Source organism: Polyergus mexicanus, unplaced genomic scaffold (genome assembly GCF_030449975.1).
Source record: "Polyergus mexicanus isolate NDT 795.1 unplaced genomic scaffold, iyPolMexi1.0 SCAF_8, whole genome shotgun sequence".
Classification (NCBI taxonomy): domain Eukaryota; kingdom Metazoa; phylum Arthropoda; class Insecta; order Hymenoptera; family Formicidae; genus Polyergus; species Polyergus mexicanus.
In genome coordinates this window covers 7,495,335-7,509,316 of record NW_027223328.1, presented here as the reverse complement: position 1 = coordinate 7,509,316, position 13,982 = coordinate 7,495,335, and the positions used below count along the sequence as shown (strand labels likewise).

The following is a 13,982-nucleotide window of genomic DNA, read 5'->3' as shown; positions in this document are numbered from 1 at the left end:
ACTTCATGTCATATAATACGCATCAAACGTATACTTATCGAGTAATGACGCACACGTAATAATATATATTTTTTTTTAATTAAATATTCCGATTGTCTGAACGTTCGTGCGTGATCGGATTGAAAAATAATTGAATAATCGCGCGTTAATCGATGCGATAAAAATAACGCGCAGCGTATATACATCTGGCTAAATTAAAGAATAATTTCTTAATCGAGAGAAATGTGCATTATCGACGAGCGATGCAATAGCTTTTAATTGCGCGATGAGCGTAAAGTCATTATGCGTAATCCGTTTCGGTGTGTATCGACGAGGAGACCGCGTTTCATCGTTTCGACGGTTCCGGCATGATGTGAATTTTAATGCCGGCGACACCGGGACGTCCCCCCATATAACGCGGACACAGATTTAATAATGGAATGGTTAGTGGATTTCGTGCTAACGCACTGCAATTTTTGGAGAGGTGCCCCGAGGAGGGAAAACGGAATAGAGAAGAAGAACGCGCGCCGGGCGAGACGGCTCTCGCCGGATACGACGTACCCGGAACGCGGATGAGTACGTGAGTGGCATGTGTGAAGGGACGAAGGAAGGGCGGACGCGGGCGCGCCCCACGAAGAATACCCTTCGCGAGCACGTAATCTATTTGTCGGGCGACCGCAGACTGTGCGACGTTACGGAATCGTCTGACTGCAAAGAGACGCCGCCGCGAAAACGTCAAACCGATACAACGAGCTCGCACGAGGAAGAAAGGTCCACGCCGGCTTGGCGGGAATCGCTAAAAAAAGTTCTCGTTCTCATTCTCACCGTTGAACAAGAGAGAGAGAGAGAGAGAGAGAGAGAGAGAGAGAGAGAGAGAGAAGGCTTCGATATAAGTTTGAGCCGTTCGTGCCTTGTACGAGAAGCCTGCTGAGGTCCGCTGTTAGGAGGAATCGAGCGCGATACGTATGTAAGGGAAATCCTGGCGTATATGGTAGCCGCGATCGACGTTAAACGGCTCGTAGCCGTCATTCCGGAGTGATGTAAAACCGACTTTAATACTGTCGTATTTCTGATCGTATGAAATTCTATCTCCGAGCACTTAGGATTTTTGTACTCGGGCCACACTTCTACCACCATCGAGAATACCGAAATCGAGACAAAACGATTCGCCGTAACAACGTGACACTTTTATCGTTACGCGTGCAAAACGTTAATCCCGCATACTGAAAGATCCATTCGGTTCGACGTTTGCATCTCGTATCATCTATTCCGGCGAGGAGATGAGGGGGTTATAGAATGGCGCATCGTGGACTTGTAAAACTTTTGAAAGTGTCATTTAATTTTAATCAACGCAATAACGAGGACCATCGAGATGGCATCCGTTAAAACGTGTAGTCGACCGTTTGAATGGATTCTGCCGGCGTTATCGCGTCGCTCTCGAGCTCTTATTCTCATGGATTCGCGGAATAACGGGCCATAAAAGGCGTCGAATTTCGGGGCCCGATCGACAGACCGCACCGAAAAGTGCCCGGACAAGCGGACCTTGTCGGGGTCCCCGATATCCGATAAAGTTGCGCATGTGCCGCGAACGGTTACGGGCCCGGCTCGCGTGTATATGCATACGCGAGCGTTGCGGATTTGCATTCTAATTGTCGGACGATCTGACAAACGCGCCATTATGGGCCCCGTTCGGAATCGTGCGACGGCAGGAGACTCCCGGCGTCACGAAACGAGGTGCCAAAGAGTCCTCAAAGATAACGAGAACGGCCAATAATCGAAAAACTAAGGGCCTCTTATTTTATCCAGTCACTCCGCCGGTCTCGAAGGCAATAGCGTCTTCGATGCGTCCGTTTAATATGCGTAAGTATACAGGTTATCGCGGAAAATGGAAAATACGAATAGTGGGAATACGAGCGTTCCCCGACAGCGCGCAACCGGTCGTTGCGACAAACTAGTTATGGCGAATTAATTTCAACAGCAGTCAGTATGAAACCATATTTATTTCACGAATACAAATTTTAATCGGCGGACGTTCATTAGAAATTTTTTGGCGCGAAAAAAGGTATAGAGATAATAATCGGCAAGATAACGATTGCGAAAATAATTAACGCTCGTTTAGAAACGTAAGGAAAACGTGTAATCGTATAACATGAAAACACGAAGGAAAATATCCCGTGCGAGCGATCGTAAAAGGGACGCAAGCAAAGGGGCAATATTTACGCACAAGTCGTTTCGTCTTATCGATGGACCTTCCCCAAAATCGCCACCCAATTTCGACGGATCCAATCGGCCTTGATACCCAATAAGAATAAACACGCGTCGTTAACCGTGACTCTAGCCCCTGCAATTTAATTCCAATCTTTCACGACGACTACCGAATTTTTTAATTAACCGCCTCCATCCATGCACGATTCACCGCCGTGCTTAATTTAAGCCGCTTGTAATACACGTCGCTCATGATCATATTTTTATAAGGAGACGAACGATGCGAAATTAATTTCCTTCGAACACGACCCGTCGGCGCGAAATTAATTTCATACGTATCGTCGAACGCGAACGCATGTATTAAATTAGTATACTCCTCCTTCAATTTCCTTACGTTCACTTTTTTTATCTAACTTTGCGCATAATGTGCGCACGTATGGAAAAGAGTGTCCCTGTCAGAATTCTGAAGCAATCGATATCAATATTGTTAGTTTTATACGCAAGAGTGCGAGGGGGTATTTGCAGATGAATTAAATCATCTTTCACATTGATATTATTCTCTCTCGACTAGATTGTATTATTATAAAACGTTAAATTATATACATGACTCGCGCGTGGCGCGACCATTGGAAATCATCGATCGACACTTTTCTGACGATTTCTAGTACCTGGCGGGCGATTGTTCGGATACCGTTTGTAATTGAACGACCAATGCACACTCGAACGGTCTAATTGCTGCGTGCCCATAAGAAGCCTCTTGCCGCCGGGCGTTAATGAATACTTCAAGTCACGACCGGTAATTACGCTTTAAACGTCGCGGCGATGCCTGCGACGTGGCGAGTGCACGTATTTCGTGATACGTTTCTCTCACGGAGTCGCGTGGATTCACGTGTACTCTATCTAGGACGAAAGAAGAGACGAAAGCCGAAGAGTACAATGCCGAACATTATGCGCGGTGAGGTTCAGAGTTACATCGAGCCTCGACGCCGCGTCTTCTCCTCCCGCGTATCTCTCTCTTCGTCCTCGATTATCTTTTTCTCCCTCGGTCCCGCTCTCCCCCACCGTCCATTTCGTCGGCTCGCTCTGCACGTGTGCGCGATCGTAAAAAAATGCAACTAATTAACGACCAAAAAGTAGGGCCAGCGGGAAGGTTTTTGCCGCGACCGCGAGAGAAGGTCCGGGCTGTCCGTCCAACTAGAAGAATCTGACCGTGTGTCTCGCGCCTTCGTTTCGCTTCTCCGATAATCATCGGCTGACGGGCCGAGTCGTCGATGAAGAAAGGAATGCGTTCTCTTCTACACGATGAAGCTTCTTCCGCGCTCTCTCTCTTTTCGACTGGCGATAAACGACGATGTGTCAAATATTGTTTGAATTGAGATCAATGAAACCGGCTGTTTGTATAAAAACCCAAAAAAAAAAAAATTGTGCAAAATACATTTGCACTTCTTTAATACGTATATTGTGTCGATCAACTCAAATTGCCGACGATGTTTGTATCTCGTTGACATGAGAAATTTTACGAGGGACTAACGATTAAGCGGTAACGCTAAATTATATGCTACCGACGTAAATCGATCTGATTGGATGGCAATAAAAGACTAATGAGATGACTGTAATAATATCCACCATTTCGCGGGGATTGATTATATGAGTTTTCGCGTACCGGCTAAAGGATTAATGATAGTTGCGTCTTTAACGAGTTGTTAAAGACTACCTGTAGAAAGATGAGCGCAACTCGTTCAAGATCGTGATTTTACCCATACGTCCTTCACCTGTTCACGGTTTCCTATTCTTCGACATTATTAACAGCGCCGTGTTATTACTTGGTTTACCACATTAAAAGTAACGTAAAGCATTAATATTTATAAGCTACTATTCTGTGCGTTAAATACTGCGTTAATGATTACTGCAATGAATATACAGCGTATAACGAATGTAAAATGCACGTAACGAGTGCGATATAATTAATTCACGTAACGTTGAGAAACCATTAGCTCGAGAGAAGATAAAAAGTATATATATATATAAATCGGTATATTTTTTCAAAGATTAAATAAATCTTAAATTAGTTGTATATCCCATTCTTGAAAACGAGCGGTTTTATTTATGGAATAAAAAAGGGATCTTTTGGCAACGATAACGCGGTTAACGGCAGATTCTCAGAAAGCCGCGCGATCCGCCTCTCTCGCCTGCAATCTAATTAATCTAATTAAGCCAAAGTGCCTCGTTATTGCGGCATGCATTATTGTACGCATAAGGGAGAATTAAGAGAAAAAAATCCAAGAGAATGTTCAAGTTGCGCTTGTAACAGAAGTCGGTAACGCAAGATCGTTTTTACGGAGTCTTATCGTTCGAATCGTGTCGCCGATAGTCAACATGATCCATTAAAAACATTATTATCGAATCGAGAGCCCCTCTTCGCTTATATATTCAGCTTGAAACTATTTTATTTTTTGTTCCTTGCGCCTGTACATTTTATGCTCAATGTCCAATTTAATCGCGCTCGATTAATCCCTATATTATAGCGGATGACGATATACAATAAAAACGGTCGGAATTAAATAACGCGAATTTAAAAAACAAATTTTTTACATTCACTAATTTCGTGTACGAGTGGTTAATTTTAATTTTTTACCTCTTAACATCCTGAAGTTTCACGTAAAGCATTTTTAATTACGCGACCGTATCACGCGCGTTCACACGTGCATGCGATCACGTTTCGTATCAGCGACGTAATCTCACGACACGCACGTGAACGTTGTAAACGAACCGACGAGCGATTATGACGATCATTCATCCGGCGAGTTTTCTCGAACAAGAGCGATTGCCCAGAGCGGAAACTTGGGTTTTTCTCGGGCAAGAGTTATTAATATAACGAACCGCTTTGTTAATTACGATAATTAAACTGCACGCAGCTGGTACGAGATTTCTGGATTCCGAGAGAATAGTCTCAATCCTGTCACGCTTACCGACAATACTGACTTGGTTGGAGAAAGATTCGCTTACCCATTGCATCTGAAACACAAAAATAAACATTCATTTTTAATATAAAGGTGTTTTAGTTGAAATAGATTTAGAAAAAATATATATTGTATATTTATATATAACTTGCGTATTTTTTATATTATTATTTACTCTCTTAATATCAAGTAATATCAACACGACTAAGAATCAAGATATTGATACTGGTTATTTTCGATTTTCGATATTAAAGATATTCATATTTTTATGTCTGGATTACATTGGATATTCTAATGGCAAGATATCGATATAATAACGCACCATCATTATATCAATATTTACGCTTTATGCCTCGTCATGGTCCGTCGCAATGTTACGGTATGCGAGGTTCCCTGCGAGTCTCCGGTAAGAACCGCGCCGAGTGACTTTATGCGCAAGGCGCAATAAAAAGTTGGCGCGAACGCACGGCTAATTCCGCACTAATTGCCCGACGGCGCTAAAGAGCGTTTCAGAAGGGGGGAAAAAAGTCGCTTTCCGCACACTGTACGAAAGAGTATTAACATTCTTCTCGGCTATGATTTTATGCTAGCGGAGTTTCAAAGTCGAAACTTACCGCGATTATATAAATACTTTGAATCCGATGAATAATGTCGAGTTCTCCTAAATCGATCGAAAGATATCGCGACTCGAACGGGAGACATCCGACCACGTTGCTCGACGCACGTGTAATTTATTTATCATTAAATAAAGAATCGGGGTCTAATTGCCTCATTGTGTGAGCGTGCGAGCCATGTTAAGCGCGGGCGGCAGCCGCCGTGATAAATCATAACGAAAGACCCCGAGTCCGGCGCTCGAAACAATCGTGCGACTGAATGAAATCTTGCGAAATAAACGAGCTTAGTTCGTGCCGCCGACTAATATCCGTCCTTACTAATCGCACGCTGTAACTCGAAATATCGTTCGGGCGGAGCGACAGCGTTCCAAGGAGAGTCGCTCTCTCGGTCGAGACCCGAGATATACATTGCCGGGAGGGATTTCTTATGACTGACAACGACGCAAATATACGCCGCGCCCGCGCCCGCGCCCGGCCGCGTCATACAGAAATGACAGGACTGGTTTTAAACGCGCGAGCGAAAATCGAGACCGGCGTCGATATACAACTACATACGCGAGCGGGTATACGCGGCTTTATTTAAACTAGAAGCCTGAACGATCACTCATATAACTCATCGGAATAATCTCCGCAAAAGACACATACCGCGAGCTCCCCGCCTCTTGTATATACACCCGTGTCTCTATCTCTACTTTCGTCTATTTCTATTTATTATTCTTAGCCGCGACTGTGTTCCGCGGAGAGCGATAGCCGACACTCCTCGCGTGTACGTATGTACGCAATTTGTGACGGTTTGTACACGTATGTAAGTAAATATTAGATAGATATTGTATAGGTATATGTATGTAGGCATTTTTCGCGCTTTCCATTCTCTCTTCCACTAACTCGACGTACGAAGCAAGTTGAGTTTCTATACGGGCTGACTAACCCGTTAGCACTTCGGTCTGTCGATCGACGTGGCGGATGGATCGATAAAAGCCACGCCGAATACTTCCTACTGATAGGAAGGCCGTCATTTCTTTTGTAACCGATCGACCGAGGAAAGAAAAATTACAGTAGCCACGATTATCGCTAAATGAATAGCAAGCGCGCCGGAATCTTATACCCAGCGTAGCGTAATATATTTTACAGTCGCATTCAATATAGTCTGTAGTTTTTAGTATCGACTCTCAAAAAATGACGTTGATAGGACGATTTATAAGATTAGAATAATCGATTACATATTAATTTTAATAAGTTAAGTCTCTCTTCCAAAAAGAAAAATGGTTTCTTTCATATTTGAATAATAGCAAAAGCTTGTAGAATCGTAAGAAGATAATTAGTTATCCTTTGTTATAATCTAGTCGCATACGAACTGTCGGCGCGCGTTCTTTCCACGAAAGAAAATAACTCTCGCAACTATCGCGAGGATGCCAATAATTCGTCTGTCGTGAAAATATTGTAGAAGTAGCGGCAGCAGCTGATGGTAGATGGAAATGTAAAGGGTGAAATAATCTGTAAATTAACGATTACAGAAATTCGCGATACGAAAAGAATACGGTAGGAATGGTTGTTCTACGTGCGGAATAGGATAGGAAAGTTGGTCACGTAAATAATACGACAATCGTCATCGCTGTTGCCAAAGGAGAAATTTGTTGAAATCCGCATTTCGATCCTTGTCGTCTCGAATTCAAAGTCCTTCGATATCGCTCTGTGCGAGATGCAAACATTCCCAATCGCGAGGACAATAATCTCGTGCTTTCTCGCGACGCGGTTTTCCGTTTGCGTGTTAAATAAATCAATTATTTCAGGAGATAGAACGATTGCCGTGGTATTTATACGGTGGTCGCCTGTTGTCATCGTGAAATATATCTTCGCCTCTTGCCGAACTATTAACATTAATATATCACTATATTTTATTTTTTAAGAATAGCTATTAATTTTCTGCGTTATCTACAATATATTAGATTTGCTTCAATATGAATAGCAAATATATGATCAAAGTAACATTAAGAGCAATTAAATACATCGATTATAGGCGTCGGTATCATATAAAAAAATTTGGGAAGTCTAAATATGTTTACGTAGTGTTTTTAATGTATGATATATATGGACCGTTTATTTTGAAAGTGGTGCAAGTCCATTTTCTTTTGTTTCGAGAAAATTAAATGTTAGCAGATCTGACAATTAAAAAATATAGGTTAATTATGTGAAGTCTGGGAATGTTTGTATTAATTTATCAATATGTAATTTGATTATATAAATTTTTTTTAGGCGAATTTAACTAAAATAATATATATTTCCAGGCTGCAAATCAACTTACACCACTTTCATAATTAGTCAATTGTAAATATCATTTAATTTCAATTTTGAAATAACAAATATCACTTAAAATATATTTCATATTAATCCAATTTTGTTTATAAATAATAACAAGAAATAAAATAGAATTAGTATTTTTTATTAATTATTTATGCTCTTCATGTGGCAGTGTTTTGAAATATTCATGATGCACAGGAGGTATATAAGGTTATAATAGCTTCTGCATATCCTTATATTTTTCGTATGTAATAGGCCTGGCATCGTGATGGAAATTGAACTTACATCACTTTCATAATTAATGGTTACGCAATTTCTTTTACCGGCCAATTTTTAATTGAACAAAGCATTGGCATTTTTTAAGATATTAAATACTAACTAGTTATAAACAAAAAGTTTACACTAAATTAAGCATAAATTATGTCATATCTCATTTTAAAAAAAAAAAAGGACTTACACCACTTTCAAAATAAACGGTTCATATATATCTGTTTTTATATAGTATAGAAAAAGAAAAAATATACGTTTTTCTTAATGCTGCTTGAGAAATAACTGAATTCGAACTATGGAAAGTTGTACCATCCGTCCCTGTTTCCGAGCGTACAGACGATCAAGTATAGGGAGCAACAGCCGACGGCTAAATTTTCGAGATGGTTTCTGCCGATCCGGGCTTAATTTGTAGCACGTTCTTGCAGTCAGGGGGCGATGAGGTCCATTCGATCGTCGCGTGGTGTTGCCGGGTTAGTTAGCGCGACTTAAGGCGGCTGCTGATGTTGCCGCGCTTCTTGCCTGGTTCCCCCTCCCAACTCATACCAATTTTTGCCGCTAAAACATCGTCCCTAATTAATCTCCTCGGTTCCTCTCGCGCCGACACTGCACTGGGCTAATGTGAACGAACGGTGACAATGGGCAGAAGCCGGAGTCTGGAATCTGCCGAATTCGACGGCGTGGCGAGCGATGGAGAGAAAAAGCCGGCCGAGACGCTTAACACGTCCAAAAGGATGGACGCCGATACAAGGCTAGCCGGAATAAGTTCTAATAGGTATTTGTGAACGGACTAAAATATACGAGATCTCGTATACGCTGTGTTCATGAGAAAATCTAGATGAAATATTTTAACGCTTGACTTGCGAATAAATGGAAGACAAATTAACACAATTTTTTCGGAATAATAAATATCAACCTGCGTAAATATATTGCGCGACATTACATAGTGTTGGAAAAAATGATACATCAAGTTTAAGATTTAAAGGAAATATAATAGCATTAGAAATTAATATAATGTAATATGTAAAAATTGTGAATAATGTACAATATGGTTTAAATGGATTATATAAAAAAATGGTGTAACGAAAGTGCTAATTTACATAAAATTTAAATGCAAGATTTTATTTCTCGTCGCAGACTCACGCAAATCTCTATCCGACAGAATTGCCTTTCAGATACATTTCAGTCGTGAACATAATATTGATAACGAAGAGCTTCGTTTGGAATCTTGCCGAATTCAACAGAGCGGCGGCTGATTGTAGAGAAATACCTTCTGGCGTTTAACACCGACGACGACGACGTTGATGAGAGGTAAGTCCGCTAATGGGAATTTGCGAGACGGTCGTAACGCTCTCTGGAAACGTATGGGATGCACTTAACGTCTTACTTGAATGTAACGCGGCTCAAAAACCGCGTCGCGGGAGCTGATCCGCAGGTGGCACTTCAGCTTGTAGTCGAAGTGCCCCCCCCCCGAGAGGAGGCTGCAAGGGCGCGCGGTTAATTGGGATAATCGCTACAGTAAATCCGCCGAACGAGCTCCGCTCGGTAATATCTCTATCGAGGCAGCCTTTTAATTCCTCGCCGCGGAATGTTCACGTGAAAGAAATGTCGACCAGTGCGGCGCATGGTATTCGCGAAAAAGCGTCGAACGCATAAGGGAACGCATGCCCGAGGGATAGCGTTTTGAACGCTGACCGCGCGTAAGCTCAATTTGACGCGCGAGAGGTCGTCCCTTTGTCCCTGGCCTTCGAAAGTGGTAAGCGAGCAAAAATGCGCGCGATATCGATCGAAATCGCGATTCCGAAAAATCGTCCGGCAAATCAAAAATGGCTCTCTGAAATTGCGACCGCGTCGCTCAAAAGGATTCTTGCAGAAAAATAAGCATGCGAGTTTCGATTCCTTTTTAAGTCTCTCGTTATTAAAAACTAACGCCACTCGTTGCCGATATTCTTTGATTCCCGGCAATCAATCGACCGGTTCTTTATACGCTGTCAGAGATAGCGCGGCTCATTTACAATTTTCTTTACAAATTTACTAACGACAAAAAATATTCGTCTTTTAAATGGCCGAAGTTATTTCGGTAGAAAGTACTTTAAAAACAGTGAATAATTGATTAACGAGGTTGATATATTAATGAATAATTAATGTTGACATACGTCTCTCGTCAAATGGAGGATGACTCGCCGTATAATTTTCAAAAGGATTAAAATTATTAATTGCGCACACTCGTCAAATATTCATGTAACTTTTAGGAATTTTCAACATTCGTATCAATTATGATATGTAAAGAATTGAAATGAATGAGACGTGTGATGAGGCTTTATTATAATTTAAATTTTAAAGTTAATATAATCAAAACATAAAGTTAGAGGTAAGATGCAAGGAAAAAGAGACGATTTTCCGGAAAACGCAAAGGCTAATGAATATATTTAATCGTCATTATTGCGAATGTCAAGAAGTCTAAAAATAGATGTTTACGTTATAAGGCGGATTGACGATTTGAAAATCAAAAGATTAAAAATACGCATTACGTAAGCGGCGGTAAAAAGTACAGACGCAACAAACACGCGTGAGATAATTAACGTGATTTAAGCATCGCGTTCGGCGGAGCATGTCAAATGACAAAGACTCGATAAGTATGTAATGTCTCTGATATCACCGTCTCGTTGCCCTACCGTTAAATTTACCGTTACATTAACAAGCAGAAAAATGTGTCCGCTTGTTTTTCGTAGAAAAAAAAAAAAAAAGAAAAAAGTAAACGGAATTATGCATCATCGTGCATCATGGTACGAGAGAAACATAATTGAATACATCTCGCGCGAGCAACAAATCTCGGATATAAAAAAATCATTCGAATCTATTTGTCTCCATTATTCCTTTCGTTTGCGTTTGATATTTCTTATCTTGCGAAATCTGTACTTTACCGTATTATAAAAGATAAACGAAGGGGAATTATGATACATGGAAACTATAATTACCGCGAGTACGACAAGAGATAAATTCAGTATCTACACAATCATCTCATTTCTTCCCTCAACAGCTATAATTATTGCCAATCGCCTAGAAACGCGACAAGCGCTTATTAAAGCCGATTCTGTCTGGTTTCCGTTGCCTTTCCGGCGAACAAAAACGCGCGATGTTTCCGCTGAAAAACGGGACGAGCCGCGAAACTAGGTCGATCTTTTTTCGAGCGCGAAATCGCCGGACAGAGGCGTGAGCCGCAAGGGCGACAAGCGAAGGGCACAGGGTGTCGACGAGCGGTTAATTGGTGTTCTATGAATTTGACGGCTATTACCGCGAAGCGACGCGGACCGGACAGCGAGCTGGTTCACTTCTTGCGATTCGCGTCTGTTGGGGAACCGACGGGCCCGAACGAGTCCCATCGTGGAATTTTAATTATAAATTAGTTGATTAACTCAATAGTGTTTTTGCTGGCGCCGACGGTGTCCTCGGAACTGGCCGCGTCAGTGTACACCTCACGTACGCGCGTTCACGCACACCTCGAAAATGCCGACTTGGCAGGGGTTCTCCAAAAATTCTTCGCGCGAATCCTCGAGGGAGTCGTCGATCGGAAACTTATGCGACGCTAAGTTTTCATCCAATCACGTTCACAATCATGGTTTTGATTTTAATTATACGTATTAGCCTTTTTTTAATGAAATGTGCGGGACGTAAGATGACTATGTACGACTTTATTTGAAAGCGAGATGTATCTAGCCGGCGTACACAATGGATCGAGGACGTCCGACGTCGGCTTCTCGAAAAGAGGAACGGGTCTCTGACGCGCGGCAGGTGCGATACGCGCTCGGGATCGTAGCGTGCGCGTAATTCCGGTGCATGCGGATACGCGAGCGCACTTGCTACAAGCTCCTCCTTTATTTATTTCTTGCAACCGCATGCGTAAAAAGGCCTCCCTTTGCTTTACGTAACCGCACGCAAGGAGTAATCGAGAGTTTGTCGAACAAATTGCGCGGAACTTGGATAAAGCGGACGCGGGTAAAAGTTGTCGGCTGCGTATGTCGGACCTGAATTTTTGTAGCTGTGTAATTGGCGATATTGCCAGGTATCCTGCTAAAAGAAATATGCGTTTCGTTAACGCACGTGATATTTTTACGTTACTTCTTGCGAATGATGTTTCTCATCGCGACAAAAGATAATCTGCTCTTATCAGAATGTGAAACGATATGATTATTATAAACGAGGAGAAATACACCGACAATGAAATTGTAAATCGAGTTTTTCCGTGATATAAGAAATTCAAGTTGAGAACCTACGACAATCCGTAGATACCTACGTTCGCAGCCCCGCTAGCACAAGGAGCACAGATGGCCGCGTCGATGTCCTCGCCGCTTCGTCGGCACGCACAGCATGCGAGAGAATGCGTTCTGCGTTTTGTATTAAATAAAATATTTTGGATGCGTCGGCGGGAGACGAGCTAGAGCAAACTAACGCTTGGCAAGTATATCTCAGCTAAATCTACCTGACACACAATAGATAATATAACGCATCCTAGCAACCGTACGCGTTACGGATGTGTAACGCGCGTCACACACGCTCGTACAAATCCCGACAGGAATGCGGCTTCTCCGCCCGAGGACGCCGACGTGAGAAGGGAAAAAAGGGAGAAAACGTGGAAACGCGGTCTCTACAGATTAGTATTATCGACAGCTAATCTCGCATCGAACGCGATACGAGTGTCACATTGAATTTTAACTCGCATAAATTACTTCGGGCTACATGGAAATTATGTCAATTGATGGCAATATATTGTATATATATATAACCAAAGTCACCGTCGCCTTGAAATCAATCTTCTGGCGTGTCAATTATTTTATTGCGTAGGAGTGAGAATAGACTTTCAAAAAATACGACCAGTTCTCGATTAATTAATATCACTAACAAAATTCTTTTAATAAATTATCATAATTATCATAAAATCATTATAATTTAAACAAATTATTATTATATTTTTTTTTTTTTTTTTTTTTAAGTAATGGATAATATTGCGAGTATTGCACGCGTAAGGAAAAAACGAGAGCGGAGAATATCCGGATGTTGGCCGAAAAGGCGCGGAATCGCGAATTAAGGACGAGGTCAAAAGATGTCCCGCTCTCGGTCCGCTTCGGTCTGCATACCGGACGAACCGAGCGACGCCGCCGCGGTCGCATTCACATAGCCCGCGTCCGTGTAAAAAGTACAAAACCTGTGACCCGACTCGGTCCTGCCGTTCGCCTCGGAACCGCCATACTTTTTGCCCGACACTCCGAGAGTACGAGAGAACGAACTGTGTCCGGCGTGAACGTCAACAGAATGTAAAATATGCAACACGCTCCTGCTGTCCGCGTTCGCGTCCCGTCATCTCGCCGTCCGCTGACTCGAGCGACGCGTTCGCGAGTAACCCTCGTGGCATTCCAATTTAGATAAACAGAAATTTTGTTTAGTCAGCGCGTTCGGGTAGCGTGTAAAATAGAATTTTGAAAGGAGAGAAAAATAACCTTCTTGTTAACAGTGTGAATTTCGTCTGGAAATAGTAAATAGTATCAACGATCCTCGATAGCCGAGGAAGATTCCGCCGCGCGATTTCTCTTTTCACCGCAGCTCGCGATAGGATTTTTCTCATCACGCATATATCGCGTCATCACGGTCATTCTTAAAATAT

General features: G+C 42.2%; 1 protein-coding gene across 2 annotated transcripts in view; it reads right to left on the bottom strand.

The window, feature by feature from the left end:
• Hth (Meis homeobox homothorax) overlaps positions 1–13,982 on the bottom strand; it is a 384,416-nt gene that overhangs the window by 216,779 nt on the left and 153,655 nt on the right. For both annotated transcript variants that reach the window (XM_070300419.1, XM_070300420.1), the window contains exon 8: positions 5,191–5,199. In XM_070300419.1, coding sequence (XP_070156520.1) covers positions 5,191–5,199 — 9 coding nt within the window. The remainder of the gene's footprint in view (positions 1–5,190; positions 5,200–13,982) is intronic.